Genomic DNA, 27894 nt, shown 5'->3' with positions numbered 1-27894 from the left:
TTCTCACTCTTAAACTATAACATTGTATGCAATTATTTGGGTGAGGTGTGCCAAAATAATGTAGAGCTAGTGTAGTGTAGTAGTTACAATGCTGGACTTGGACCAGAGAGACTGATTCAGCTGCCCACTTGACCACCAAGCTCACTGATGCTATCTGGCCAGCCTATTTCACAGGGCAATGGTTGTAAAGATACAATTACAGAGTAACTCCCATGCTTTGTCATGAATTCTCAAAAGAAAGGGGAGACAGAAATTTGATAATCACAAATAGTATTAAAAATGGAATGAGAGCATTTGTGATATTTCTATTCCCCTTTGCCCATTCATCCTTCAGATTAAGAATAACCAAAGACAGAGCATTTGCCAGTGATGAAAAGCCCCCCCTCCAAAGTTTTCTAAATATGTTCAAATTGTGAATATGACAGCCACTGCAGTGCAGCAACTAAGGTTTTGGACAAGGACTGGGAAGATCCAGGTGATAGTCCATCTCCACCCATGGAAGCTCACTAGGTGTCTTTGGACCCCTCTCTCTCAGCACAAGCCTATCCCATAGAGTTGTTCTTGTGGGGAAAAAAATAAGAGAAGGGAGTGGAATGCACATTGGCTTGAGATCCTGGAGGAAAATCTAGGATATAAATCTGATAAATGAATAATAAATACAATACGTATAAAATCCTCTGTATGGAATAGGCTGTAAATATATTTCTGACTGTATTTTCTGGTAAAAGGGTCACATCAGAATGGTGAAGATGTGTGAAGAGTAATGTACCCAAGAAAAAGCAAGGACCATGGCTGTGGATCCAAGCCTTCCATTCTGAAGTTCAGTGTGATGAATGGGACATAGAGCTGTAATGCAGATAACTAAACAGAGACTACGTTACTTACCAGACTGGTTTTGACATGCTGCCTGCACAGTCAGGTGATGAAAGAGAGTCCAGAGTCCACACGGAAAGCCTCGGAAATTAGGTGTGCTTCCTTGACATCCTACCCAGAAAGGTCTCTCAGATAATGTGGCATTTGGAAACTGAAAGACAGGACAGAGATTGGAGGAAAAAAACTTTATACTAGGACTGGATTGCAGGGGATGGAGGATAGGCAGAAGAACAGAACTGGAGTTTTCAAACTATCCAGAGGGGAATGCTGAAGTTCCAGACTAGGACTGTGCCTCTGTTTTCCCACATTGTTGGCCTTGAGAGAATAAGCTGATTACCTATTAGTGCAAACCATTCTCTGCATAAAATGCATAAAATAAGGTGGACAGAATGAAAGAGCAGCTGGGAGCTGCTTAGAGAGGATGTGACATGCACCATTTTCACCCCACTCATCTCATCCTAATTTTGTTTCATTTGCAACTTGGAACAACCAACCTATTCTGGGTTTCATTTCTGCCAAACAGTGGCTAACCTGGAACCATTCAATGAAAATGTCCAGAATGGATTGTTCAATGTTCAAAACAATTGTTTTTGTGGCTGTTTTGTTTCATGCATTCCCTTAATGGTTTCCCGTAGGTGGGGAACTCACATTTCTCAGTTTCTGGGATTTCCCCTTTTTGCCCTATAGCCAAGGCATCACAACACTGTGCCACGATCTCTCTGCCCTCCCTGGTTGTTTCCAGAGGCAGCTTCCTTACTCCCTGCATACAATGGACAGTTAGGCTTTTTGTCCTTTTTCCCCCCCTACCAAAAAAAGCAAATTTGATAAGAGCATAGACTGAACATGGGCTGGCCATTGTTTCTGTACCCTCCCACTGTTCAATTCATTCATTCATTCATTCATTCATTCATTCATTCATTCATTCATTCATTCATTCATTCATTCATTCATTGCCACCCATCTCACACAAGCAATTCTTGGTGGTGAACAGTGTGAAAACATCAATGTAATAACAAAATAACAATTAAAGTGACCATTGGCTGCCTCAGTGGAAGGTTAGAATACAGCGGTGAGGATTTTCCCCATGCATTATGTTTTATTTAATTGTTAGATTTATATTTCACCCTTCATTCAGAAGCTCAAGGTAGTGCCACAGTACTCCAACCTCCTATTTTTCCCCAGAACAACAACTGTGTGAGATAGGCTGAGCTGAGAAAGTGATTGGCCTAGGGTTGCCCAGTAAGCTTCTGTGACTGAAGGTGGACCTGAACCTGTATCTCCTCAGTGTCAGTACAACATCTTAACTTCTATGCCATGCTGGCCACTTGCATATCCAATACTTTGGAGAGTATTTTTTTATGGTACACAAAATTAAACAGAGGTAAAGAATATTAAAAAGGATACTTATAGAGAAAAATAATGCAGCATAATACTCTGCCTTAATTATAATCCTAAATTATTATGAACATTGTTCCATTCTCAATAAATGTATGAGATACCCAATCAATGCAGGAATTGTTTATTAATGTCAGGTTCATTAAAAGCACTAATTCCTTATTTTCTAAGCTATTCAACAACAGCAAAGGCAGTATCTGTTTTTTCAAGAAACTCTGAAACAGAATGGCATGCGGATCACAGAAAATATTTACACTATTCATATAACTTAATGAAATTCAATATACTTTTACAATAAATTTAGATCCTGGGACAGCTCCATAATATGTGATAATGATCAGTATGAATGGTAGAGCTACTGGCATTTAGCAAGTTACACATGGAGCTTGTAGCTCTGGAGACAGAATACTACCAATATGAAGCAGGTATTTTATATTTATTTATGGCATGCGTGCACGCTGAATTTCTGGGTAGATTCTAGATCTGCACTGAATCCAATCAGACTTGGGTCAGTAAACCCCCTTCCCCTCCACACATTTCCTTGTTCAATTAACGTACCTCCTTTTTATTCCTTAGAGCTTCCTCCCACTCACTCTGCAAAACTTTTTTCTTTGGTCTCAGCCACAAATCCAGGTTGCGAAGGTAATTCTTGACTACCGACCGCCCAGCAAAATGCTGTTATAAAAATACAAACAAGAATGGAAAGAAAAATATTAAGAGGTGTAGACGGAGTCAAGTTCTGAAAGACATGCCTGAGCTTACGTGTATGGTGCCACGGTGTGACAGCACAGAATACATTGGATGGCATACAGAATTCAGTTTCTTAAAAAAACAATATTAAAAAAACACCTCTGTCCCAGGTAGGACATATGCAGGTACCAGAGTAACCAATAGCACTATATGACCCTTTTCCCTAGTGGAGGAGAGAGAGAGAGTAGAATTCATCCAGGTATTTCATATCCAATAAGTGTAGCATATGAAATACCTGGATAGGAAGGGTATTTAGCCAGGTTCATATCTATTGCCCAAAGCGTGTTCTTATTCCAGAGACCATCCAGGGTTCTGATAGAAGCTCTAAGCATGTTAAGAGGAAATTACCGAAGACCCATTAGGCTCCATCAGACTGAGGATTGACAAATAAGCCAGTTTAAGCCATAGTAGACAACTGAAGTCTAAACCTTGCAGCAATCTTTCTCTTACAACAAAATCACTGAGATACCACTAATCAGTGCCATCTTATTCGAACTATACCACACATAAGGCTCAAAGCATTGTGAAAAAAAATCATAGTTACAACCATGAACTCTTCCCCCAAAGAGTTATTGGCACAGACACTGACATTCTTTAGCACCAAAAGCTTAATGTTGTTAACACCAATGCAAGAACATCTGTAAGCCTAATCACAGAGAGATCACAAATCAGGAACAGCAAGTAATCTGAGCCAATACCAACCCTTGTCTCCTACTGTATATAGCTCCAAGTCTGCTGAAACTGATCCTTGAAAAAGCCACTGATTTATCTTCCTGCACTGCCTGTCCAGTTATTGGTGGTAGATCTTGAGGGCACTTGAAAGAGGAACATAGAAAACATGGAACAGCTAGTCACCCTGCAAGCTCAGTAGTTCATTTCCTGTTTTCCAATGGGATTCCTCTCCAAATTCAGCTCAGCCACTACTTGCTAATACTAAGAGAGGCTTTTTTCAGTGATGTTCAAGAGGCTGCTATAGCAAACAAGTCAGTCCCTATGGGCTTACAGCCAAGATCCAAATCTTGATTGTAGCTCCAAAATAGTCTCCAAGGATCACGGAAAGCTACTTTGACAATAAGTCATCTCAAATCCGATTAGCATCAGCACTTTAAAACCACAAGCACTCCAGAGAGGGGGAGGGGGGAACCAAAGAGCTATATGCACCAACTGGGGGGGGGGGGGGAGGAGAAACACAGAGGAAAAAGCCATGTCACTAGAAGACAAGCAAGTGACAGGTTGACTGGAGGAGGGGAACTAGTTGAGAGAAAGCAGGAAAATTAATTGAGCGGATGTATATAAGGAAAACACCTGCTTTGTTTCTCAGTGAGAAAATGGAAGCAGTAATAAATGGAAGGGTGGCAGTTAAAATAAATCAGTAACGGATGTTAATGAAAGAAAGTAGATTTTTCTTCGATTCCTTTCCTAAAAATGGGCACACGGAGAGTTCAAGTGGTCCAAAGATTTATCTTCTCTCTGAAGATTACACACTAGCTCATCTGAATATATAGCCAGACTTGCTTTATAAAGAATTGGAACATCACAGAACTATATTTCTAACTTAGTATAGTCAGACTGGTAGCAGCATTCGTAGGCAGCAGGCAGCCTACTGAGATCTGGGAGCTTATAGAATAAAAAAAATACAGCCTTCCAAAGCTTTAGGTTTATTTTGGACGTACAGAAGCCAAACCCCAAGGAATGTTCACGAAAGGAAAAAACTGGCAAGAAAAAGTCGAAGGAAATAATGAGTTAAGTAGCTGGAACTTAGTCAGACTCCTCCACCTTGTGGCCCAAATCTAGCAGCACACCTTGCACTGGATACAACACGGACTGCGCTTTTTTCAAAGGTAATTGGTTATGGGAAAAAAGAAAGTCAGTCTTGGGCTGTTTTAGAAGCTAAAACATTGGTTGACAAAAACTTACGCTACAATTAAAGTCAGAAATTACATATAATTCTGACCTGGCAGGTATTTTTAATGCCTACAGACTGAAGGAAAATCAAAACCAAGGTGGTGATTAATAGTGGATTGGGGACACAGTGTTACAGTGTGAGTTCAGCCAAACCATCAGAAAGCCGAGGCTACTATCCTGTAAATTACCTAAATACTGCTGGCTTTTCCTGTTTTAACACCCTCCCTTTGGCAATCTTGAAGGGCAGATTTAATAATCTCCCAGCCACACAGAGGTTTTGCCCATGTGAATACAGAGAATCTAAAACATCAGAGCATGTGTCTTTATAGTGCACATTTTACACTTATATTCAACTAAGATTTTTATAGCTTCAAATAATGAAAATCCCTGGCCAGCCAGATAAATTTTGTATCCACATAAACTACTAATATTCCCCTTCTATCACAGCAAGAATTAAAACAAAATGAAGACCGTTGGTGCTATACTCAAGGGTTTCAAAGGCATTTAGGCATTTGCCTTCATATCCACATTACAGAAGCAGCAGATACATCTTAGAAGTTGTCAAAGCAGATCTTCAAATGTGATGTTCTGCTAATGCTTGAATCTTTTTTTTCCCAGTTTTAAGTTTGCTCAAACATATACAATAATAGGAGTAAATTTAAAATAAATTGTAAAAGGTACTGGCAGCCAGAACTGAAAATTTAAAACTTGAACAGTTCTGTCATTACCAGCCTTAAGCATAATCTTTATTTCCAAGAATGCATATATCCTGGAGACATTCTTAGAAAATGAAAACAATGGGGCTGTAGCTCAATGCTTTCTCTAGCAGGGTAGCCACCTGCCCACAAAAAGACAGAGATCAACCGAAGTGGTAGGAAACATCCTGGGTGGCTAAAGCAGGAAGCGGGGAGCATCCACACGGACTGGTCTACTGACAATGGACAGTATGTAACTGGCCTTGCCCACCATAGGAGCCAGTTTGTGGGAGCCCCCATAACATGTACTCAATTTTCCCAAAGTAACCTTCTCAGATGCTAGGCACCCTGTCCCCCTTTTTTAATTAAAAAAATATATTGAAAGTTTGCAAGATTGTTGAATTTTGCAAAGGCCCCCTAAAACTTTTTAAAAACTAGACTTTTTAAAAAATTGTTTAGTAATAAAAATCTTTTAATTGCTGTTGTGGAGTTGTCCATATATGCTGCTTCAGGGTGTTAGGAGCACAAGTTCAGGAAATACCATGAAGTGAAGGGAAGTTCACAGGGATGCCACACAAAATTCATGATAAGTCAGAAACCAAAATGAAACAGTATTGTTCAGAGCTAGTATTCTATTAATGAGGGAATTATAATTTTTGTCTAGAGAAAGGAGCAAATGAACAGCTTATGGATTACTTTTAAGACTGAACCTGCTCTCCAAATGAAATGTTTTCATGTAACTTTAAAAGAGTAGAGTCACTGGTAAGATTGTAGAAAAGCTAATATATACAGGTAATCCTCCAGTTACAACCGCAACTGGGACTGGAACATCCATCACTAAGTGATGCGGTCGTAAGGCGCAATGTCACGTGACCACATCACTTAGCAATGGTAATCCCGGCAGTCCTGGTCACTGTCATTAACCCACTGGTTGTTAGCTGAGAACCCACCCTGATCCAAGCCACTCCCAGCTTGGTCCCTCCCAGCTCCAAGCCTTGGTAAGGTGAGGGACTGCTTCCTTTTCAACTCCCCCCACCCACCTATCTTCCTCCCATCTCTGCCCTTTTGGCCCCTTGCACTCCGCTGCCTCTGCTGGCCTTGCCACCCTACACTCATTGGCCCTGCTGCCTCTGCGAGAAGCCCACACACAATTTGGACAGGAGGTGGGTGCTGCCCTGGGAAGAAGGCCTGACATGGCTAGCAGCTGCCTTGCAAAGACCCAGGCCGGGCGCGCCTCGTCAGCAGCAGCAGGAAGAAGATGGCAAAGGTCATCTGGGGGCAGCAGGGCCAGCGAGCACAGGGTAGCAAGGCTGGGTAGGCCAGCAGGCTGGCAGGGCCAGCGGAACTCAGGGCAGCCAAAAGGGCAGAGATGGGGGGAGATGGGGGGGAGTTAAAGTACCCCTGCTGTCATGTTGGTGGGCTGCCAAATGCCCAAATTTTGATCATGTGACCGCAGGGGCACCACAATGGCCATAACTTCGGGGACTGGATTTAACTACCATTTGTTCAGAGCTGCTGTAAGTGAATGGCTGCTGAATGAATGGACGTAATTCGAGGACTACCTGTATGTAAAAGGGAAGAGTGCAGAATGAGGGAGAATTGTTTGGAAAGTCTCTCAGGTCTAAAGGCTTCATAACACTCACCTCGACCAAAACAGACACATAGTCCTTCAAAGCAGAGAGTCGCTGTCCCCTAAGGTAGGGGAATACTGCAGCCTCTATCCTTAGGGTGAAAAGCACTGCAGATTCTAAATCAGCCATGTATAATTTTCTCCTGTGACACAAACATTAACCAAAAGAGGAAGAAAATCTGTTCAATAACTGACACAACATAAAATGGCAATTCTAGGATGTAATCTAACATCTCCTTTGGCACGATCTAACCCACCAGTTGTCAACAGAGGTCAGAAATGCCTAAAGCTAGGCTATAGAACTGGCAACAATTTTCTTTGGAGAAAGGAATAAAAGACTTTAATTATCCTCCACTACCTCTCTTGAGACTACTTTCTATAAATTTACACTGACATCCACAGTCTTTGCTAAATTCCAAAAGTCCACAAATGTTAGTCTGCTGCATATAATAGAGTTCCATGATTTCATTCCCCATCCAACCAGCCCCCCTTCAAATTACAACTTGAACTAACCCTCTATTTCTTTTTAATATTTAAGTATCTTGCCTTCATGCTTCATTCCTCCCCAAATTATTTGCTGCTTTTTAAAGGTTTCTTGCCAGATAATAATTGGAGCTTGGTCTCAGTCAAATCCATTGTGGGTATGTAGCTTATTCTATGACATCAGATAATCCAGCTTGACTTCCAAACAGTATGAAAACTACTTTGAATAAAAGAAAGAAAAGCTAACTACTATCCCCAGACAGCACTACTGATTTGGGCATTGACACATTCTTAGCAAAATTCTTAAATGATAGGTACATGTGCACTTTGAGAATGAGTAGAATAACAACAGACTATTCTCTCAAGAAACAATTCTTCCCATCTTTCAGTTTTTATGTGCATAGAGTGCTTTATATATATATATATATTTATATATAAAGGTGTATTCAGTCATGTATTCTGTCCATCTCTGCCCAAATATGCTCGGAAAGGCAGGAATGATTTTTCCACTGATTATCCAAAGTAGGATTTTGATGAAAGTCTATCCCACACTGAAATTTCATCAAAATCCTACTCAATCACAGCTGAACAGGATGATTTGGGCACTGACACATTCTTAGCAAAATTCTTAAATGAAAGGTCCTGTGCTGTTTGTGAGAAAATGTATTGTACATTTGTTGATATTAGAGAAAGCGATAAAGCAAACAGGTTTGAATGATAGAATCTTCTCCATGAAAATGGAGTTGAAGGTTGGTGGCTGAATGTAATCAGAACAGAAAAAGTTGTAAATAAAATGTGTGAGTATTAACAGAATGCTTAGCAAATGGTTTAGCACTGAGCTGGGAGTGAGACATGGTTGTATGATATCCTTTTGGTTTGTATAATGTATTTATGGATAAATGTGTAAGGAATGCTTATGGTGACACTAATAATATGCTGAACAGGGACATAAACTTATGTGTTCTTTCATATGCAGATGATGCCATGCTGTTTGCTGAAAACCAGAATGGATTTGCAGTGAACATTAGATAAATAGTATGATGCAACAAGGACTATGGATCTGAAAATGAATGTTAAGTTATGTTTGACAGGACAGAGAGAAAGAACAATTATAGATAAATGGCAAAGAATTAGAGCAAGTAAATGAATTTATGTACTTTTGACAGAATAGTTGCCTAAGAAGGGAAAAGGGATGAAGAAATTTTAAGCCACGCAAATGCTGGTAGAAAAGTAGTGGATAGTTTGTGGTCTATGGTGAGAAATAACTGTTGAAAAAAGCAGAACGACTATGTATTAAGAGCATGTTTCTGCTTTCATATAGGGAAGTGGGAGTTCAGTATGTCAAGAGAACATACAAGTAAGTTGAATGCAGTAGGAAAGGGGTACTTAACAAATATGTGTGATAAAACAAGAAATAGGGTCAAGAATGAATGAGTGCCAAATGAGTGATAAATATGAAAGTGAGTGATCAGTATAAAAGTACACTGAAATGGTTTGGCCTTACAGAAAGAATTAATAAAACTAAATCATAAAGCAAATCTATGAAGGTCAAATAGGAAGGGTGGTTGGAGTTGCTGAGGTCCTCAGAGAGAGGTGAGAAATTTAAAGAACAGAAGTCAGTGTATCAAACCCTGTAAGGACACAATGGAAGTCCATTGCCATCACAGAAAAGTATGGAGGATGTTGTTGTAAACTAGATTTAGCTTTATTTTGTTTTCTAAACTTATGAATTAATTTCTTTGGCTTACCATTTCTTACTCCCTTTCTACATTCTGCATAATGTTGCTTACCTTGAAAGGGAACAGGTGATGACTCTGCATGCTAACCTGGATTCAAAGCCAAAAAAGTGCTTCACAAGGGACGTGGGATAATTCACTGCAATTCATCATCACCTCTTTTAAAATGCTGCACCTTTTCCTGGGCTGGCACGACAACTGTACAGTCCCAAGAAAATATGCATTAGAGTTAATGAGGTGCCAAGAGGGTGTGGCACACTTGTCACAACATGCTGCCGCCTCCTTAGCTGAAACACATATTTTACTGGAATGTGTGGCTACTGTGCCAATCCAGGAAAAGAGCCAGCTTTTTAAAGGAGGTGCTGATAGGTGCAGAGAACATGCCTATCAGCTACCTCCAAAGCACCTTTTCCACTTTGGATGCAAACAACTGTACATCCATAATGTATAGCTCTTGCATTTGTTAGCGCCTTTTTGTTTATTAGCTTGTTGAGGACAGACTGGATTCCCTACTCCTCATAACTAATGAATGGTGAGACTGACCAGTCTTATATGCTGTGAGAACATCTGAAACGGCACTAGGAAAGAAGAAGCATTAAACCACTCGGGGAAGCTGGCACTCACTTGTCTACCACCTTCCATAATGCAAGGGCTGTTGTTGGCTGTGCAGTGGGTAGCACCGTTGGTATGAAAACATTTCCTCTAAACACCCCAGGTAAGTTCCGCAGGAATTTAGTATACTGGGATCTCCAATCAGCATGCCTGGAAGGAAATATGAGTAGAGACCATCTGAAACAATGTGAGTTTGTGTCCTTTCTAGTTACCCTCTTCAGTTTCAGAAATCTGGTTATAACCCATATATATATATATATATAATCTGGTTATAACCCATATATATGAACCCTCTTCAGTTTCAGAAATCTGGTTATAACCCATATTATATAATCTGGTTATAACCTATATATATATATAGAGGGTTCATATATATGGGTTATAACCAGATTATATATTATATATATATATATATATATGGGTTATAACCAGATGTCTGAAACTGAAGATTTCTGAAACTGAACCAGATTTCTGAAACTGAACCAGATTTCTGAAACTGAATATATATATATTGCCTTGCCTTGAAAACTGCAAGGACTCGTCCAAGGCAGTCACTGTAGAATCGGTAACGATTGAGTGCAGATAAAATATATATATATCTGCACTCAATCGTTACCGATTCTACAGTGACTGCCTTGGACGAGTCCTTGCAGTTTTCAAGGCAAGGTGTTTCAGAAGTGGTTTGCCAGTGCCTCCTTCCTAGAGCAGAGCCCAGCTGGCAAGCGCAGGAGGCAGGGTTTCCGTTGCTTTGCGCCTTTTTCGGGCGAGCATGGCTTCCGGGCTACCGGCAACTGCTCCCGACTCCTTTTGCAAGGCGCCGTCAGCATTTTTCCTCTCACCGGAGTGAGAGGACCCATTTATCTACTCACGTAAGTTTTCAATCTGCTGGGCTGGCAGGAGCTGGGGAGGAAGCAGGAGCTCACTCTGCTGCGCGAAAGCTGGGCTCGAACTGCTGAAGTGTCGACCATTTCTGGCCGGCAACTTTCAGCATCATTAAGCCGCCGCGCCACCGCGTCCCACTATAACCCATATAGCAACAGATATATATTCCATATAGCGACAAAGGAGAAAACTAAACTGCCAGATCTTTCTTTTCTGGTGTTGAATATGGTTTCTCAAACTCAGATCTGGATCACATCCATGCTCTTGGAGTAATCTATCTCCAGACAGTCTCATGATTAAGGGGGGAAAGGCAGGATATGAATGGGATATCAAATGAAAATTATTATTATATAAGCGTGTTGGAAAACAGGCAATACAGTATTTGCAAACACTCAAAATAAATGAGCCTTGGAAACAATCTATAAAAGAATAGAGCAAGCCAAGCAGATTCATCCAAAAATAGAATAAATTGTTTTCATTTTATTACCTTTGCTACATAATTAATTTAGAAGACAAAAATTGGAATATCCTTCATGTAAACTGCCAGATCCACCTCCCCTTCCCCACCACAGTTTAGCATAAATTGAGGAACAGTCTTGCACTCAGGATGTCTGGGACATAATTATGAAGCCAGTCAGTAGATTATTATTTCCTACTATACTACATCTACAGATGAAATAATCCACATTTCATTTCAGCTTTAGGTTCAGTGAATGGATTGTGCCTAAGCAACTGTCAGAGAAATACAGATTATATTCTAGAGCTTCAAATTTGGTGGGATGACACTGACTTATGGCTGGGTACCACTCAGAATCTGATCAGCTGAATTTAAAGAAAGAGAGCTGTCATCAAAACAAAGGTTGTGAATATTATTACTAGCTGAATTCAATAGCCCAAATGGCTCCATGGGCTTCTTTTCCATCCTCCTAGATCTCTCTCTCTCTCTCTCCATCTGATTCTCTTTGAAATCAGTGATATACTATAGAAAGGTTCAAAGGGAGAAGCCTAATCTTGGCCACCCCTTTATCTACAAACCAGGTGGCTTAAGATATAAGCAGAGAATTTTGAATAAACTCGCTGGACAAAGCCAATTTCCTTTGCATCCCAAAGCAGCACCAAACTAAGAGAAAGCTGCTTGCCAGTGCAGCAAGCAGTGGCACCAGCAAAAGAATCCCAGAGGGAAGCACAGCCGGGAACAGTCACTTTACACTCTGTTTTCTCGGCCTGATGCTCTCTGCAAGCAGATGGCCAAGAGACGGCATCATCACAAATAATTCTCTCCTCTGCCAGTTCTGCAGCAAGGAAAACAATGACTCTCCTGTTGGGTGAAGCTGGCAGGAGAGAAGCAAGATGACCGCCTCTAGGCCAGCCAGTTGTCCCACTCCAGCTAGTTCACTGCAGAAGAAAGCGTACAGATTTCACATGCACCAATTATTCCCCTCTGGTCCAGAAGTGAGTAGTGCCGTCGCATCCCTAAACCTCTTCCTAAGGAAATCAACAGTGCCAACATGCCCCTTTGCCCGTCACACTAATGCCTTCACTGCCAGGTGGACATCAATCATCTGCTAAGAGCGATATAGGGGCGGGGGAGGAGGGAGACCATCTGCTTGTTGTTTAATGCACTATTCAATAGCAGGAATCCACCAGAGGGTCCAAGCACAGGTTCCATTGTTCTCTGCCAGCATCTCAGAACCAACCATTGTCTGGCTCCTAATGAACTTTTCTGCAATTAGAAATGCATGTGGAAGAAACGAGCAGCTGGGTGGATGTGAGGTGGTGGGTCAGAACACAGGGTTGATCATTTGCCAGTTTTTTTTAGAACACCACACTCAATTATCTTTGTTTCAAAATAATGTAAAATAAAACCTCCCTTCTGCAAACTAGGTGGAGTATTACAAGGTGCAGGGCTGATCACAAAAGGTAGCACTGGATGACTCTTTTTCAATTCCTTGATCATTTTACCAGGGAAAAACACAAGGTACCTTGGTGCTATTTCATGTTTATATAAAACATTGGGAGAAATTGTAAAGAATGCAGAGAGGCTGGGGACAATGCCTAGTAGCAATAATAGACTAGTAGGGGATCAATACACTGTGTCTGAATCCTGGTGAGATTAAGGCAGTATCAGTGAATGGTTTCTAAGTCAAGGAAACAGATAGTTGTGGATGGAGCTGAATTCCCTCTGAAGGAACAGGTATGTGGCCTGGAGATGCCCACAGAGGGGCCTCAGTGCTAAAAAGCGTTTATGCCAGCTACATACATACACTGATGGACTGGGATAGTTTAGTTACAGTGATACAAACGTGAGTCACTTTCTATTCCTACTAGTTTCTCTGTGGGGTTACCCTCATGGATGACAAAAGAGATAGCTAGTCATTGTCATGTAAAACCATAGTCAGTGGTATCTGTAGGGGGAGCAAGGAGGGAGGCCAGGCTGACAAAAGCAGTGCAAACCCTGCCCCTATGCAACGTATGTCACTACACCGCAGTTACCCAAACCCAAAAGGGGCACAGCTTGCAGTGCACACCTTTCTTTAAAAAAACAAAACAAAACTATCAGTTGTTTAAAAAGGAACAATAAAAACTAACAAAAACTAATACTAAGAGAAAGGATAAGAAGGAGAAAAAGAAAATGGCCAGGAGATAGCGGCTCAAACCTGAATGCTCCACGAGAGAATCACCTTCCTTCTTAGCAGAATCACAGTGATTTCATAATTTACTTGTGGTGACGCATTACACTGCAGCATCAGATGTGACAACTGTCTAGTTTAGACCAATGCTGGATTATGACATCTTATTTCCAAAGGAAAACTCCTAATATGTGCGCCTAACTGCATAGAAAAAGTCAATGTCCATAAATCATTAAGGGGAAGAAGGAATGTACAAGACAAGAAACTGTATAAATCAGATGGCATAAATCCAGTAGATACTAGGTCTGGTGTCACGATATTAAAGGATACAGGAGTTGACAACAAATGGGTGGGGCCACATGTGGCACACAGGTTGCTCAAATCTATTTTGGGGGAGACTTCTCTAATCTAAACTACAACCCTTCCTGTAACTATCCAGGACCGCTGTCAACAATGTGTCAGGGTAATGGAAGGCATAATTCCTCACATCTGGATGGGACCAGGATGGAAATGACTGCTTTAGAGGATTCTAATTATGGTATGTGATGCAGTGACATAGCCTGCCTCTCTGCAGTAACAGCACTCTCAATGCTTTAGTAAGAAATTAGCAAGACATATCTTATGTCCACACCCTCCATACACACAGCCTTTAAATCCCAGAAGATCTCTTTTTTGAGCAACACCCAAAAGAAAAATCCATCGTCTCTGCTTCACATACAACAAGAACCTCCCTTCAGTGGAGATTCCATCATTTCCAACCCAGCTAGCAGACAAACACTTGCACACCCAAACAGTTGGCTGAAAACAGGCTTTGACAATGCAGTTGCCTGAATTATAATGAACCTGGATACAACAGGCTGATCTCCCACTACAATGAAGGACTGTCATAGAAGTTCTATAGAAATCTATCCTACAATTTTCTACAAATGCCTAAATAAGACCCCTCACATAGGAACTGGTCAGAGAATCCAAAAAATATAAATATTCTGAAAATTCCTTACAGGAATAGTTATGGAATAAAATTGAAGAAGAGTCAGCCAGCTTTTGTAGCATATTTAAAAGAAGGCGTGAATTGAGTAAAAGTCCTCACGGAGATTATCTGAGTTGTCATAGGAGCCTGAATTCTTGAACTGAAGGAGAATGAACACGGGTGACAGAGAATTTATGCATTTTAGCAACAGCACTGGATAAAACAGAAAAGGGGGGAGTTTATAACTATGATAACATCTCACCCAGGGATGCTGCTGCAAGAACCATTGTTGATCACGAGGAGGCCAGATGGGAAGGTAGTGATGTTGAACTGTCTCACTAGCTCTTCATTGCTCTGCAGGACTCGCCTTACTGCAATGTTCTCAAACTGAAGCATATCCAATGCTACCTAGAATCAGAGATGGCATCAGTCAATGTTAGGAGTGGGAGTTCAACTTTTCTCAGCTGGATGTGACAAGTTACTTTTCTCCTTCTCTATTCAAAAATTTAAACTTCTGAAAGTCTCTCTCGCAGCTCTCACTCATTCTCACTCTCCGCTACCATGGAAATCTTGCAGATCCTTTCCAGGTGATTCACATCTGAACAGTGTCACGTTAATATCTATGGATTAAACAAAGGCACACACATTCTTTGGAATGTTCTATTATTATTTCCTTAGCAATAATTGATCCATTACCAAAGTCTCCCTTGAATCCTGAACTGGAAAAGAGGTAGGTAATACCTCATTACAAGCGCTCAGCATTATGATTACACAATTAAAGAATATTAAAGTGACCTTTGTGTTTATTTCTTTAACAGCCAGTAGGTACAGCCTCCTATTTCCTTTAAGACTTGTGGCAGTTAACTACTTTCTTTGCTTCCTCTCTTATCCCCAAGTTCCCTGAAGGGAATAAAGCAGCCAGAGGTGCTCAGCAGGCCCTTGAAGAGGAAACTCAGAAGAGACAGAAACAAAGAACTGAGAATGACAAACAACCTTTTTCATTGTGGAAGCAGATCTACAAAAAACAGTTTACTTTTCCTCTCTTTCATGCACTAGCTCCTTTGTGCTGATCTGCATCAGAGAGCACTGTCAGTTTAAAGCCAAAGGCTACACTGGACCTTCAGGTGTCAGGTCAGGGTTACAGTCCAACAAGAGTTATAATACACATAAGATTCTACGATAACTTTTGGGGAGCCACTTCGAGCCCTGATCTACGGGTGAAACATTCTGGCTAGAACACTGCCTCAGTTGCCAAAACAGCCCTCTGGTACTTTTTATCCCATGATAGAAGTCCTTCTCTTCAGACTTGGAGAGGCAAGTGGACATAGAAATCAAGAGAGTACAGAAAAATACAGGCATGTACTATGAAGAGCAAGATAATGGCTGTCCCTTAGTCAGTTCCCCCTTTTCCTCTTTTCAGGGACCAATTATTCTTCCATCTTTAGGAAAACTGGCAGCTAAGAAGAGACATAGGGAGAGACATAATTAACACACTTGAAGCTGTAGTCAGCGGCTGCTCATCCATGCTTTCCCATGTATGAAGAAATCTTCAGTGCCACTACCACATGTCAGTGTTGTAAGAATCAGAATTTACATCCTTTCACCACATACACATTAGAGTAGATATTAAAGGCCTTTTTGATGTTCTTTGCCTAATCTGAAACCAGAGGCTTATGCTTAGCCTGTCAGAAAAGTTTAAAACAAAGGTCTGGGCAAACCCACAAAAGCCTATTGTCAATGTTATCTATGTTTACTTTGGCTGAAGAGACTGTTTATAAAAAGAGATTATATTCTAACTTACCTTGCAAATGTAATTGTTGTGAAGAAACAAAAAGATTTCCCTATCACCTTGAATGAAAAAGCTAACCAGCAGAAGTGTTGTCCTGGCTTCCTCTTTGTCTTTTGATTTCCCGGGGAGCGGAGGGGGGGGGATGGATTATGTGAAAGAAATTCTTTCTTTTGTGTGTTTCCTTCAATTTAACCTTGTCAGAGATGGTATCTGGGCACATGTGCGTATCAGTTATCCTTAACAGAATGCACTAGCCAGGGAAGAGGAAGCACCCCAAAGCTTAATGCTGCAAAACAAAAATCTCCTGAATAACTCAGAAAGGCTAACTTGACCTAACACAGGACACTTAACCAGTAGAGATGGGGGAATATCCCTAGAATAGTTTTTGTGGACAATATCAGAGACTAGATCAGGATGTCAAACGTTTGCCGAGGGATCATGTTCCCACAGAGAGCTTGACCCAAGTAATATATTCCAGGAGGGAACAGGAAGGAAGAACCAAGATACTTTTTATTTATTTCCACAAAAGTTACAGGTCTATATTTAAACATTATTAGCCCATTTATCTTTGGATGCCTGTATCCGCTTCGCTCTAAAAACTCACTTCTGGCAGGTTTCCTGGTCTGGTCATTCTGATGCTATAGGGAATGAATGGGCCACTGGCCCTTTTACAGCTGCAGTGCACTTGACATGAGCCTACCCTTCAAGAGTGTCCAGAAATTTAACAGATACACAGTACCAAAACCTCACTGTATCTGTGTGGAGAATCCTGTACTGGCTGCCAATTACTTTCCAGGCACAATACAATAGTATCTTGCAAGTCTGATTGTGTTTTACCTCCCCTCTGTCTTATGCCTCAGTGAACCAGCAGCGTTTGCCTGAGTCGCTTCAGAATATCATCTTGCTTAAGGACTTAAAGAATGCTTTAGCCCTCTTTGCCCAGGTAACAGTTCTTGCATCTCTCTGTCAAGGTCATCTCCCTCACTCTTTGCTCTGTGGAAGGCTTTCACTTAGGAAATGGACTGTGTCCTTCCTCTTCATTCAAGACTTTTCAGTTTGAATTTGATAATGATTACAGCTAAGTCTCAATTAGTGCAGTTAATGAATCCCACGAAATGGTCGCAGTATTTGAATTCGCACTATTTGAAGTGATATTTCTATGGAAAATATGGTAATTGGTTCCAGCTCGATGGAAATAGGAAATGAAGAATTTAAAAAAATAATGAAGTGTTATAGTAAAGGATAAAAATAATACACTTTTGATTTAAATGTATAGTTACCAAAGTCACAGAGTAGTTACAGAAAGCAAAATTTTAAAAAAATTCTATGGTAGATTCCAACATCTCATCCTATTTTAGTGTGGCTAAGACATGTTTGTGTGTTCAATTACATCAAATGTTTGTTCTAATGTAATAACAAGCCTCTTCTTTTTTAAACTTTCACTGTTTTCCTCTGACAGAATCTTCCTTTTTGCCATTTTGCACACACGAAGATTAGCAGTGTCTAAAACCTTAACCACAACTGTACATGTGTAAGCCTCAATTGTGCATGCGCTGGCCTTGCATTAACTGGGTTGCATTAAATGTGACCTGGTATTAATTTGCAATTTGCACTACGCTGAGCTGAATGTCATATTATTCGAACTCATATTAATTGCAATCTACCTATATTTTAAAAGTTTTAATCCGATTTCAACTGCTGATTTTAATTTTACACTAGAGGTAAAACTGAGAGGTCTTGAATGCTTTCCGGGTAGAAAAACAGGATAAAAATTGAATAAACAATAATAACAACACTGGCTATGATGTGCATGTTGAACAATCAATTAAGATTCACCTCTCTGCTCAAAAAGGAGTCATCCTTTTCAAATATCACGGCCAAATAAGTCACGTTGTTTCTCAGAAAGAAGTCACGAAGTTCTCCCATGCTGCAAAAAGATGAAGAATGTTATATACTGTTCCAAGTACAGATGAATATCTTTTTCAAGCAAATTTAGAGCTGTCCACTTCCTCCTACTATAGGAGATCTTACCCAACCAACTGTTGAGCATTTCCTCCTGGGTGTAGGGGACAGCAATAAGTTTTTAATCTAACTGGATTTGTAACCTTGTAAGAGAATATCCTAAGGGAAATAATCATATCTAAAGGTCCTTTCTCTGGTAATCAGGACCCCTTTCTTTTTTTTCTCCCTTTGATAATCTTTTCCAAGAGAACAGAAGAAAGAATGCTTCTTCACACATAATCAGTTTTATACAACTGTGAACAATTGTTTTGAGTTTTCCAAAGTTTATCTCTAATTCCAGAATCAGAGAAAAAGCAAGGCGAAGAAAGATAACCCACAGCTAGCTAAAGTCCTAGCTGACATGTCTCAAGTGGCCAGTTCAAGTCACTATAGGCTTATATCCTTACAGGAGCCTTTGAATCACATTTTCAGAATTCAGAATTTTGATGAAGGTTCTGCGTCCAACCTTTGCCAAGCAAACATTGTCAGATATTAATAAGATTTCTGCCCAGGGTTTCCTTGATCACTCCAACCAATTTGCCTTCTAATCCTTGTCCACCAGGTAGGAAGAAGCCTCATCACACAGTCAAAGCAAACTACCAGCTTTATTGCATAAATATTATTTTTTAAATGACAGATCAGTAGGATGATCCAGGTTTGATTACACGATGAGTTGTCAGCTCTTCAAGGTAGATTAGGCCGAGAAACAGACATGACAAGAAATACTAGAACTCTACTCTATAGATATAGGCTATAATAATCTTGAAAGCCTGACAGGTGTAGACATCTCAAGGTGATTTACAAACAATGATTCAATAAATGAGCAATTGTTACAACACTTTCCAAACATTATGAACTATAACTTGTCTTTGAATGTTTGTATAAGCACTCTTCTAAGAACTATTCATTTACTGATTCACTGTTTATAAACTTTATAAATTAAAATAATATTTCATGTTCTGAACTTGTGAGCTGAAGGTTATCTGCAAAACATACAACTCCAAATTATGAAATGTCAGTTCCTCTAATCACTCAACTCCTTACAAAAGAATGAAGTATGAGCATACTCTGAATGGCTATTTCTGTCCCCAGAATAAAACCAGAAGGTACAAGTATAATTAGGCTATTAATTGTCTAGTCACAGAGAAGGATAAAATTGCAGAATCTTTGAATGGAAACCCATGCTTTCTTCCTCTCCGGGGCTCAACAGCAATGTGGAAAGCATGCCTGATGATGAAACACTGAAGAAGATTGAATTTTACTCTAGGAACATACTGGTTGGGGAAGATGGAAATTTTAGTTCAACATATCTGGGGGGAGGTAGCAGGCTGGGGAAGGCTAAGTTACACAGTACTGCATAAACAAACATGCCATTACAGCGGCAAGTGTGGGTTCTATATAACTAACTGATTAACCAGCTACAGTGGGGCAATTTGGCTGCCCATTGTTGATAAGGCTGTTCTAGTTAAGGGTGCACTTGTTTTATTTTATGAGACTATTTCTATGCTTTTGAGTTTATGAGATAGAAAATTAGAAGACTGTTAAAATTATATTCTTTCTTAACACAAAATGAAAGCTTTTCTTGACAAACTGAAATCAGTAACTTCAGACTATTAAGTAAGAGTCCTTAATTGGTTGAAGCCCTACCACAGGAGAAGACTGCCCTCTGGGATGAGGTTCCCTTGCAATCCGGATGGCTCCCACCCTGCTGACATTCCAAAGGGCCGTAAAGACCTGGTTGTTCTCCCCGGCCCTGGGCTAGGGTGGCTGGTGCCCCCTTTCCTAGATGTTAGTCATCGGTGGGAGGTTTCAGGGTTGGCTGGGTAAGCCATCTTGCTCTTCCTCTGTTGTTGTTGTTGTCTGAGTCTGGTTTAATTGTCTGTTGTTTCTATTATATCGTTTTTATATTGTTTGGTGTATTGTGAGCCAACCAGAGTCATTTAGAGTCAGTTGGCATCAAACTGAAGAAGTAAAGACTTTATCAAAGGCAGTTGTAACTTGGTTTCAGTAGTAAGACATAATTTCCTTTGCAAGCCAAGCAAGATTACAGAATTTTCTTCCTGCAGTAATCTCTGACTACAGCAGGGAAAAATCTGGGCCAGCACAATCAAGGCCTTTTGGTAATCAGTGAAAAACATATTGACTTCTTGTTGGAATTCTCTGGTTTTCTGAGTTATCCAGCGTGCATCAGCAATAATGTGTCACTTTATATGAAATGGGCAGCTATATAAATATGATAAATAAATAAAAAATAAATAAAATAATGTCTCATGTTCCTTGGCTTTTTCTGAAGCCAGCCTAAACATCTGACATATCCCTTTCCATGTAGGGCTCTAATCTGTCTTGGATGATTCTAAGCACTATTTTCTTAGCATGTGAAACGAAGGCTATCGTGTGATAGTTTGCACACTGTTAAGTGTCCTTTCTTCAGTACTGACATGTACGCTGATTTCTTCCAGTCTGGCAGCCACTATGTCCAGATTCACTCTCATAGTTTGGTTAGAACCTTGACTGATTCTTTTGTTGCTTGCCACATTTCTTTAGGTATTCCATCAATTCCTGCAGCCTTCTGACTTGGTAATGACTGGAGAGGTGACCTAACATTATCTTCTAGTACTATTCAAAACTTAAGTCAACATAAAAGTAATAGAAGCATTCCAGAAAACAGAACTAAATAATACAGGAGCTACTTTTAAATATTTTTCTACAATCATTGTTAGAAATTAAATATTTTATCAAGATCAGCAATTATAGAAATAAATAATTAATGTACTTTCAATCCCTCCTTGTGGAACATTCTCCCTCCTGAAGTTAGTCTCACCCCTTCTCTGCTGTTGTTTAGGAAGTCCCTCAAGACCTGGTTGTGTCATCAGGCCTAGGGGTCTTTGGGAACTGGAGACATTCTTAGATGGCTCCACTGTAATTGATATTCTGTTCCCTCCATGGGATTTGTATATTTTAATACCCTTTTTTTTTAATTGTAATAATGTTTTTATTTTAATAATAAATTTTTATCTTTTTATATGCCTCTTTTTCCAGTCTCTGCTTTCTTTTCCCTTTCTCTCTTATCCTTCTCACAATTGATTTTAGATTACAATGTTCTTTGGGGCAAGGATCTGATATCTTCATTCTGCTAAATGAGAAGGACAACACTGTCCTATGTTATAAGATAGTTATAACGAAGCACTCTGAATATCTATTGCAATGCAAATGCTGAGTTTTCAGAGTCCAAAGCCCTTTTACATATGCTGTTGGGTTGGAAGGAAAGACACGTGGCATGTGTACTGACACTTAAAAGGGATTGTCTGCTTTGCAATCTCCTTCCAAATTACCTTGCTGGCCGCAACGGTGGGCTGGCAGAAGGCCGCACGTCTTCTTGACGCTCCACTGAGGTGATTATGGTCTCTCTTAGGGCCTGGACGGTTTTTTCATGATCTGTACAAGAAAAAGAGATATCATCGTGAAATCCCAGCCAACCAGGGTGCATCACTCAACGTGCCTTTACCCCAGAGAATACCATGCATGAGCAAAGACCCAGCAGCTTCTACTACCTCTGATTACTGGGGATTGTTGCAGACAGCCTCTTTCCAATCGTTTAAGTACAAGGATTCCTTTTTTGTGATTAGTCTATCATTTGCATCCATGCAGAGAGAGTACACAGGAAATGATCTATCAAATCATGAAAATAACATTTACAGATTTTTCAAGGTCTAACCTGTCTTAGCATCCTTCCTCTTTTGTCTGACTGCTCTAAACATGAAATGACAGAACTCAGCCATTTTTTTCCCTGAATGACAACTTAGAGGAAGGTGAGTTCCAGTCACCAGTAGGCTTCCAGCAGCTCATTTGTCCCAGCAGATATCTCCCTATGCCTGCTGTATCCCTCTAGGGTTCAATTTTCAGTTGAGAACTGAGGGGCAAAAATAAATATGGGAAACAGATTGAGCCTAGCTACAAAAACATAACCCTTTGTTCAGCTAAGGAGCCACTCCCAAATTAGTTCTTACATGGCTCATCCCACAGTACAGCATTTCCTGAATGGGGATTCCCTCCACAGAGAGTCTCAATAGCTCTCTTGACTAAGAACCTCACAAATGTTGCCTAACAAGCATCACCAATTAAGGAAGAATAATGGTTTCATCCTCCCTACAGGTCAAGTAGCAATCAACTGTATCTGTTGGAGTTCATAAGGAGAGTATACTTAGATGCTGGCTTTTGGGCTGCAGCAGGCAATTTTCATGCACCAATGGATCAGCACTTTCCATTCTGCCTTTAGATTTTGCTTCTTCTTTCAGGGGTTATTTTGATTCTGTGATGTTCCTGTTTTCCCCCCCACTGCAACCTAATGAACATGCTGAGAATTCTTTGTTACAGATTCTTTAGGTTTCTTCAAAGAGGAACACTCCTTGGTTATCCCTAGAGATGAAAACCTCCTATTGTATCAATACTGAGGTCGGGTAGGTCTACATCTAGGTAAGCTCAAAACAGGTTAGCATTCACACAGCTTATCTGGAAATAAAAAACCCAACCACAACTGGTCATGGCTTAATTTTTTTCCAAAACAAAAACAAAACATGCAGTATTCTGACCAATCATATGAATACATAATGTGTGCAAATTTTAACCACAATATGCAAGACAAAGTCAATTCATATGTTCTTCTCTAAATAAGTTAATCAGGTTCCAATTAACCTATATCCTGTATTATTTATCTGGGTTCAGAATTTTGGTATCCCAAAATGAGAGTCCCAGTCTCCTGATCTGAGAAGAAGGACAGAAATATTTTTCAATCCTTGCCCAAATGAAATACATCACAGAAGTGTGGAAAAGGAATGAGACATCTCAGAAACTGTGCATTCCAATAGCAGTCATATTAAATGGTAGATCATCTGTCTCCTCGATAAGTATGACTGTCCTTGATGACAGAAAGAGACAATTTAGCTGCTATTTCACTGACAAGAATTCTACATACGGTACATACTGCTGAATTGTATACCATCCTCAGGATTCTTGGAGAATGTCTTGAAAAACTGGAAAGAAATAAACCACATAGTTAGGTTCTGCTTTTAAATACTGTTTTTGCCAGTATGCAAAACAACACAATTGCCAAGTTGTAACTTGGAGTTCTAACTCATTGGCTTAAAAGCTGGGAGAGAAGAACATAGATTGAGATGGAAAAAACTACCAGGACTGTTATTTGTTGATCTCTCTCTGTTCCCTTTTGAAGACCTGAAAGACCAGGTTAGGAGTAGATCATCATGGAAAAAATCTACCTATGTGGTCACTAAGAGTTGACACCAACTCGATGGCACATTATCAATCAATCAATCAATCAATCAATCTCCATTAAATTGTTTTTTTGTTAAACCATTGTATATATAATATTTAGGTTTAAAAACCTCTAAGTGAAGTTTTATTTTACACATAATTAAACATAAAGATTAAAACACTACTTTGAACTCTACTGCTCTGCGCTCTGGGATCCAGAATATATACCCCATTTTCATCTGCAGATGCGCAACACAAGAATGCTGATTATCGCATAGGGAGGATGCAGTGAGAAATGACAGAACTGGAAAAGCACTGCCAGGAAGAAAAATATGTGGCTTTAATTAAAAATGAAAAGGCAGCTGCAAATCTGTTATAGCAGGCTTAACTCATCTTAGCAGGAGCTCCACTGGTTTCCAACCTGGTAGCTACATTTGCCTGATGGGTCGGTCACATGTTGCCTAGGACACTGCTAATCGATTCAAACTTCCTGATATGTGCTGTGCCCTGTGGGACTTCTGCCCGTTTTTCTAATACAGCACAGGGAGTCATTTGAGACCTTAAAAAGCACAAGTAGTACAAGGCAGTGTGGGTATCTTGTTTTGTAGACCATTTCCAGCATCTTAGTTGTTTCTAATTTAAACAGGTTGTTCCTCCAAAGTTCTGGACATATACCATTAACATGAAAGCTAACATCAAGGGAAAAGAAGAGCCAGAGGGAAAAGTTAATCAATAATCCACTTCTTAGCAAAAGTACAAGAGGGAGGAAAGAAGAGTTCATGTAGTTACAAATATTGAAGACTATGCCAGAAATACAAAATTGCTAAGCTCAGACGAGCCAGTAATTGGGTCACACACAGCCTTAAGCTATAATGTGATTCTCTGATCTGCTTTAGTGCATGTGTGAATCTCACCACTGTGGTTTGCCAACCATAGTTAGTAATTTATCGTTTTATATGAACCCAGTTGGAGAGTTGAAGAAATTCTAAGATGGGGGTCCTTTCCCTGTTATTCACCTCTCCCCATCCCCCACCCCCACGAGCTTACGGTAATCTCATAGCTACATTTGGAGCTGGGTACTTTCTATGGACTCCAGAGAAAAGATACCTTAACTCCTGATGTTACTGTCACATCGAGCCAAAAATTAGACAAAACATCTTTTAGAAAACAGTTGTCACTAAATATTCCATTTCTTCAGGAGTTCGTTACTGCCCCCCCCCCCCCCGCCAGCCTAACTCCTGGACTAGCGCCTGCATTCTGGAATGTTCTCCTGCTTCTCCCAAATTCATAACGTGTCTGCCAGAATACCTTGTAGGGATCTATAAGGTGCTCTTTTCACCCAGGCATTCCCTGGACAAATGTTAGCTTATTGCTTTTTGCCTTCCCACTTCCCCCATCTTTTTAATTAGTATGCTTTTATATGGTTTTATTTTCTTTCAAACTGTTTATTATATGTATATCTACACCACTTCTCCAATTAGTTTATAATAAAATTGTTTTACAAAACCTCAAACAATATTGCCTCAGGCAGTTACGTTCTCTCAGTGCAGCTATAATGTCTGAGTGTGAGGAATGCAAATGTTAGTTACTTTTTGTGTGCTAAGGTTTATTTATCTATTTTGCTCCTTTTTGTATCTCCTCCAAAATACATTTACCACTCGTCTGAAGTGAAACTCCAAATTTAAGTTTCTAATTGGTCAGCAGGAAATGTTCACCCTGTGCTGCCAATGCCACTGTAAATGATGAAGGAACAGAACTTATTTACCAAGCAAATATGCTTTCCTTAGCTTTCCCGTTTTCTACGTTGGTTCTTTTGGACAGGCTAATAACACATCCTGCCAGCTGTGTACTTTCCACCTGATCGAAAGTACACAAATCAAGGGTTTGTGTAATGGGCTAGGTTTTAATGCATTTGGAGGATTTAGACCAAATGCAAGAAAAAGGAAGCAGGAAACTGCCACATCAGCTTGTGACAAAGAATTGAATATGAGTGTGTCTCCAAGAAAGAGAAGGAAGGAGGAAGGCTTATATCAGTAAATAGTAAACTTAAGGCTAAATGAGGCAAGATACTAGAGACAGGATGAGATACCTTTTCTTTTTAAAGAACTGCAAGGTGAGGACTAATTCAGATCCAGGGTTGTAAAACCCAAGGAGAGAATTACCATTTTGGTCTATTAAAATCAGTCTCTTCCCTCTGAACCTAATTTACTTGCTTTTTCCCATGAAAATCAAAGTGGTAGGATTCTGTTCTGTGAATTGAAGTCCACACATCTTCAAGCTTCCAAGGCTGAGAAACACTGCTACAGAAGGTACTGTACTATCCCAGATACAGTAGTCCTTTAACAAAGGAAAGCTCTGACTCAGGAGAAGCAGTAAGCAGGTTTACTGAAGGGCATACAAGACTGCCGTCTCTTTGGTGCCAAGACATAAACTTGAAGCCGTGGGTGTCCACTATTACCATTTAGGCACTCTTTTCAATAATTCCAACTACCCACAGGAGTAGACACCAGCTCCCTCCAACCAACAATATGGAAGTAACCTGGCACAAGTTGTGTCTGATCCATAACATTCATGGGGTAAGCTTCTACACTCCAAATTGGTGGCTATCTCGAGTTCCAACCCAACAGCTCCACCTTGGAGGTTATACGGCCAGGCTGCTGGAGGCTTTGGCTTCAAAGTGTTAACGATCTGCAGTAAGGTCACCTATGCCCATAATCTGCTTGTGGAAGATGTGACAGACCTGGCACGTCATACTGAAACCTGGCTGGGCAAGGGCAACAATGTTGCTTTATCTGAAATATCTTCAGCTGAATTTTGGGTCTTTCAGCAAGCTCAGCACCGAGGCCAGGGAGGGGTGTGTCTTTGGTGCGACACCTTATCTGTAATCGAGGACTTTGCTCCTGAGATACTGGGGTGGGAGTGCCTGTATGTTCAGTTGGGCGGTAGAGACAAGCTGGGGATCTTATAGGTGTACTGCCTGGCAGGATCCTTCCCGAGGATGCTGGGAGCAGTCTCAGGGCTGGTAGTGAACCTCTACCTTTGGTACTGGGGTTTTCAACCTCCATGTCCTGGGGGCTGACCCTGGTAAAGTCTGGGAATCTCTGGCCTCCATGGCAACCAATAGCTTCTCTAATGTAAGTTCAGGGCTGAAACATGTAGGCAGTCATACATCAGACCTCATTTTTATCTCAGACCAGATATTATATGATCAGGAGATGGACAGGATTGCCATCATCCCATTGCTGTGGTCAAATCACACCCTGTTCCAGATGTGATGGATAGCCACCCAAGACCTCCTTGAGGCAAAGGGACCTAGTCTAATAGTCTGTTCCAAGTGCCTGATGGATTCAAATGGTTTCCACAGGGGAGTTATGCAGCTTCCCAGCTCTCTGGTGGGCAGTTCAGTTCAATGTCTGGTGTGCCACTGGCAACATGAGGCAAGCTGGGTACTGAATATGACTGGCCTTCAGGTGCCTCTTTTTTGGGATTGACCCTTTTGGCAAATGAAGCACCAGAAATGATATCAGGAGTACAGGTAGAAAAAGATAAAACACAAATCCAACAAAGCATGGCCTACACTGTGATACTAAGGGAGGAGAAGCAAGCTCTTTTCTCCCTTATTGAGTCAGCAGGCTGTCATCCACCAGCCCCGTTCAGGGTTTCTAATTCCCTTTGGGAAGGGGTCAGGAGATAAATTTCCCACCTGGCCACTGTGACCAATTTGCACAGCATTTTGCTGATAAAGTCACTCAGATTCATCAAAGTTTTGAGAGTCATGAGTAAAGTCTTTAGTGAGGACTAAGGCACCATCTAGCCCTATTATCTGGGATTCCTTTTGGCCTATGAACCTCAAGTAAGTAGACAGGGTGTTGCTTAGATTATCTTCTGCCACTTGTAACCTGGATGCATGCCTGTCCTGCCTGCTGGTAAGAGTGGTGGAGATGTGACCACCTGGATTTGGGAGTGTCAATACCTCTTTGCAAGAGGCAGAGCCACCAGCAGTCTTGAAAGAGGCTATGGTGTGTCCCTTTTGAAGAGGCTAACCCTGGAAATAATGGTCTTAGATAACTATTGGCCAGTTTCCAACCTCTCTTTTTTGGGAAGATTATCAAGACTGTGATAGTTCAGCTATATAGGTAGTCTTGTGATGGACTGGAATGGAGGAAGGGGGGTGAAAACGGTGCTCTCGTCTCCAGAGCAACGCTCTGGAGATAAGCGAAGAAAGCTGGCGCATCCCTAAACATTCCAGAAGATAGTAGAAAGTTGTGCCTGGGA

General features: G+C 40.6%; 1 protein-coding gene across 1 annotated transcript in view; it reads right to left on the bottom strand.

The window, feature by feature from the left end:
- QSOX1 (quiescin sulfhydryl oxidase 1) overlaps positions 1 to 27894 on the bottom strand; it is a 52863-nt gene that overhangs the window by 6318 nt on the left and 18651 nt on the right. The window contains exons 3-10 of the mRNA XM_007434168.4: positions 23333 to 23381; positions 21684 to 21786; positions 18187 to 18277; positions 14824 to 14969; positions 10092 to 10229; positions 7262 to 7391; positions 2827 to 2943; positions 886 to 1024 (exon numbers count right to left, since the gene is read on the bottom strand). Of these exons, the coding sequence (XP_007434230.1) occupies positions 886 to 1024; positions 2827 to 2943; positions 7262 to 7391; positions 10092 to 10229; positions 14824 to 14969; positions 18187 to 18277; positions 21684 to 21786; positions 23333 to 23381 (913 nt within the window). The remainder of the gene's footprint in view (positions 1 to 885; positions 1025 to 2826; positions 2944 to 7261; positions 7392 to 10091; positions 10230 to 14823; positions 14970 to 18186; positions 18278 to 21683; positions 21787 to 23332; positions 23382 to 27894) is intronic.

This window comes from Python bivittatus, unplaced genomic scaffold (genome assembly GCF_059951505.1).
Source record: "Python bivittatus isolate LINGU-HERP-01145 unplaced genomic scaffold, Pbiv_v1 ctg000700_np1212, whole genome shotgun sequence".
Lineage (NCBI taxonomy): Eukaryota > Metazoa > Chordata > Lepidosauria > Squamata > Pythonidae > Python > Python bivittatus.
Note: the sequence above shows the minus strand (reverse complement) of the source record. Positions and strands in the feature narration are given on the sequence as shown.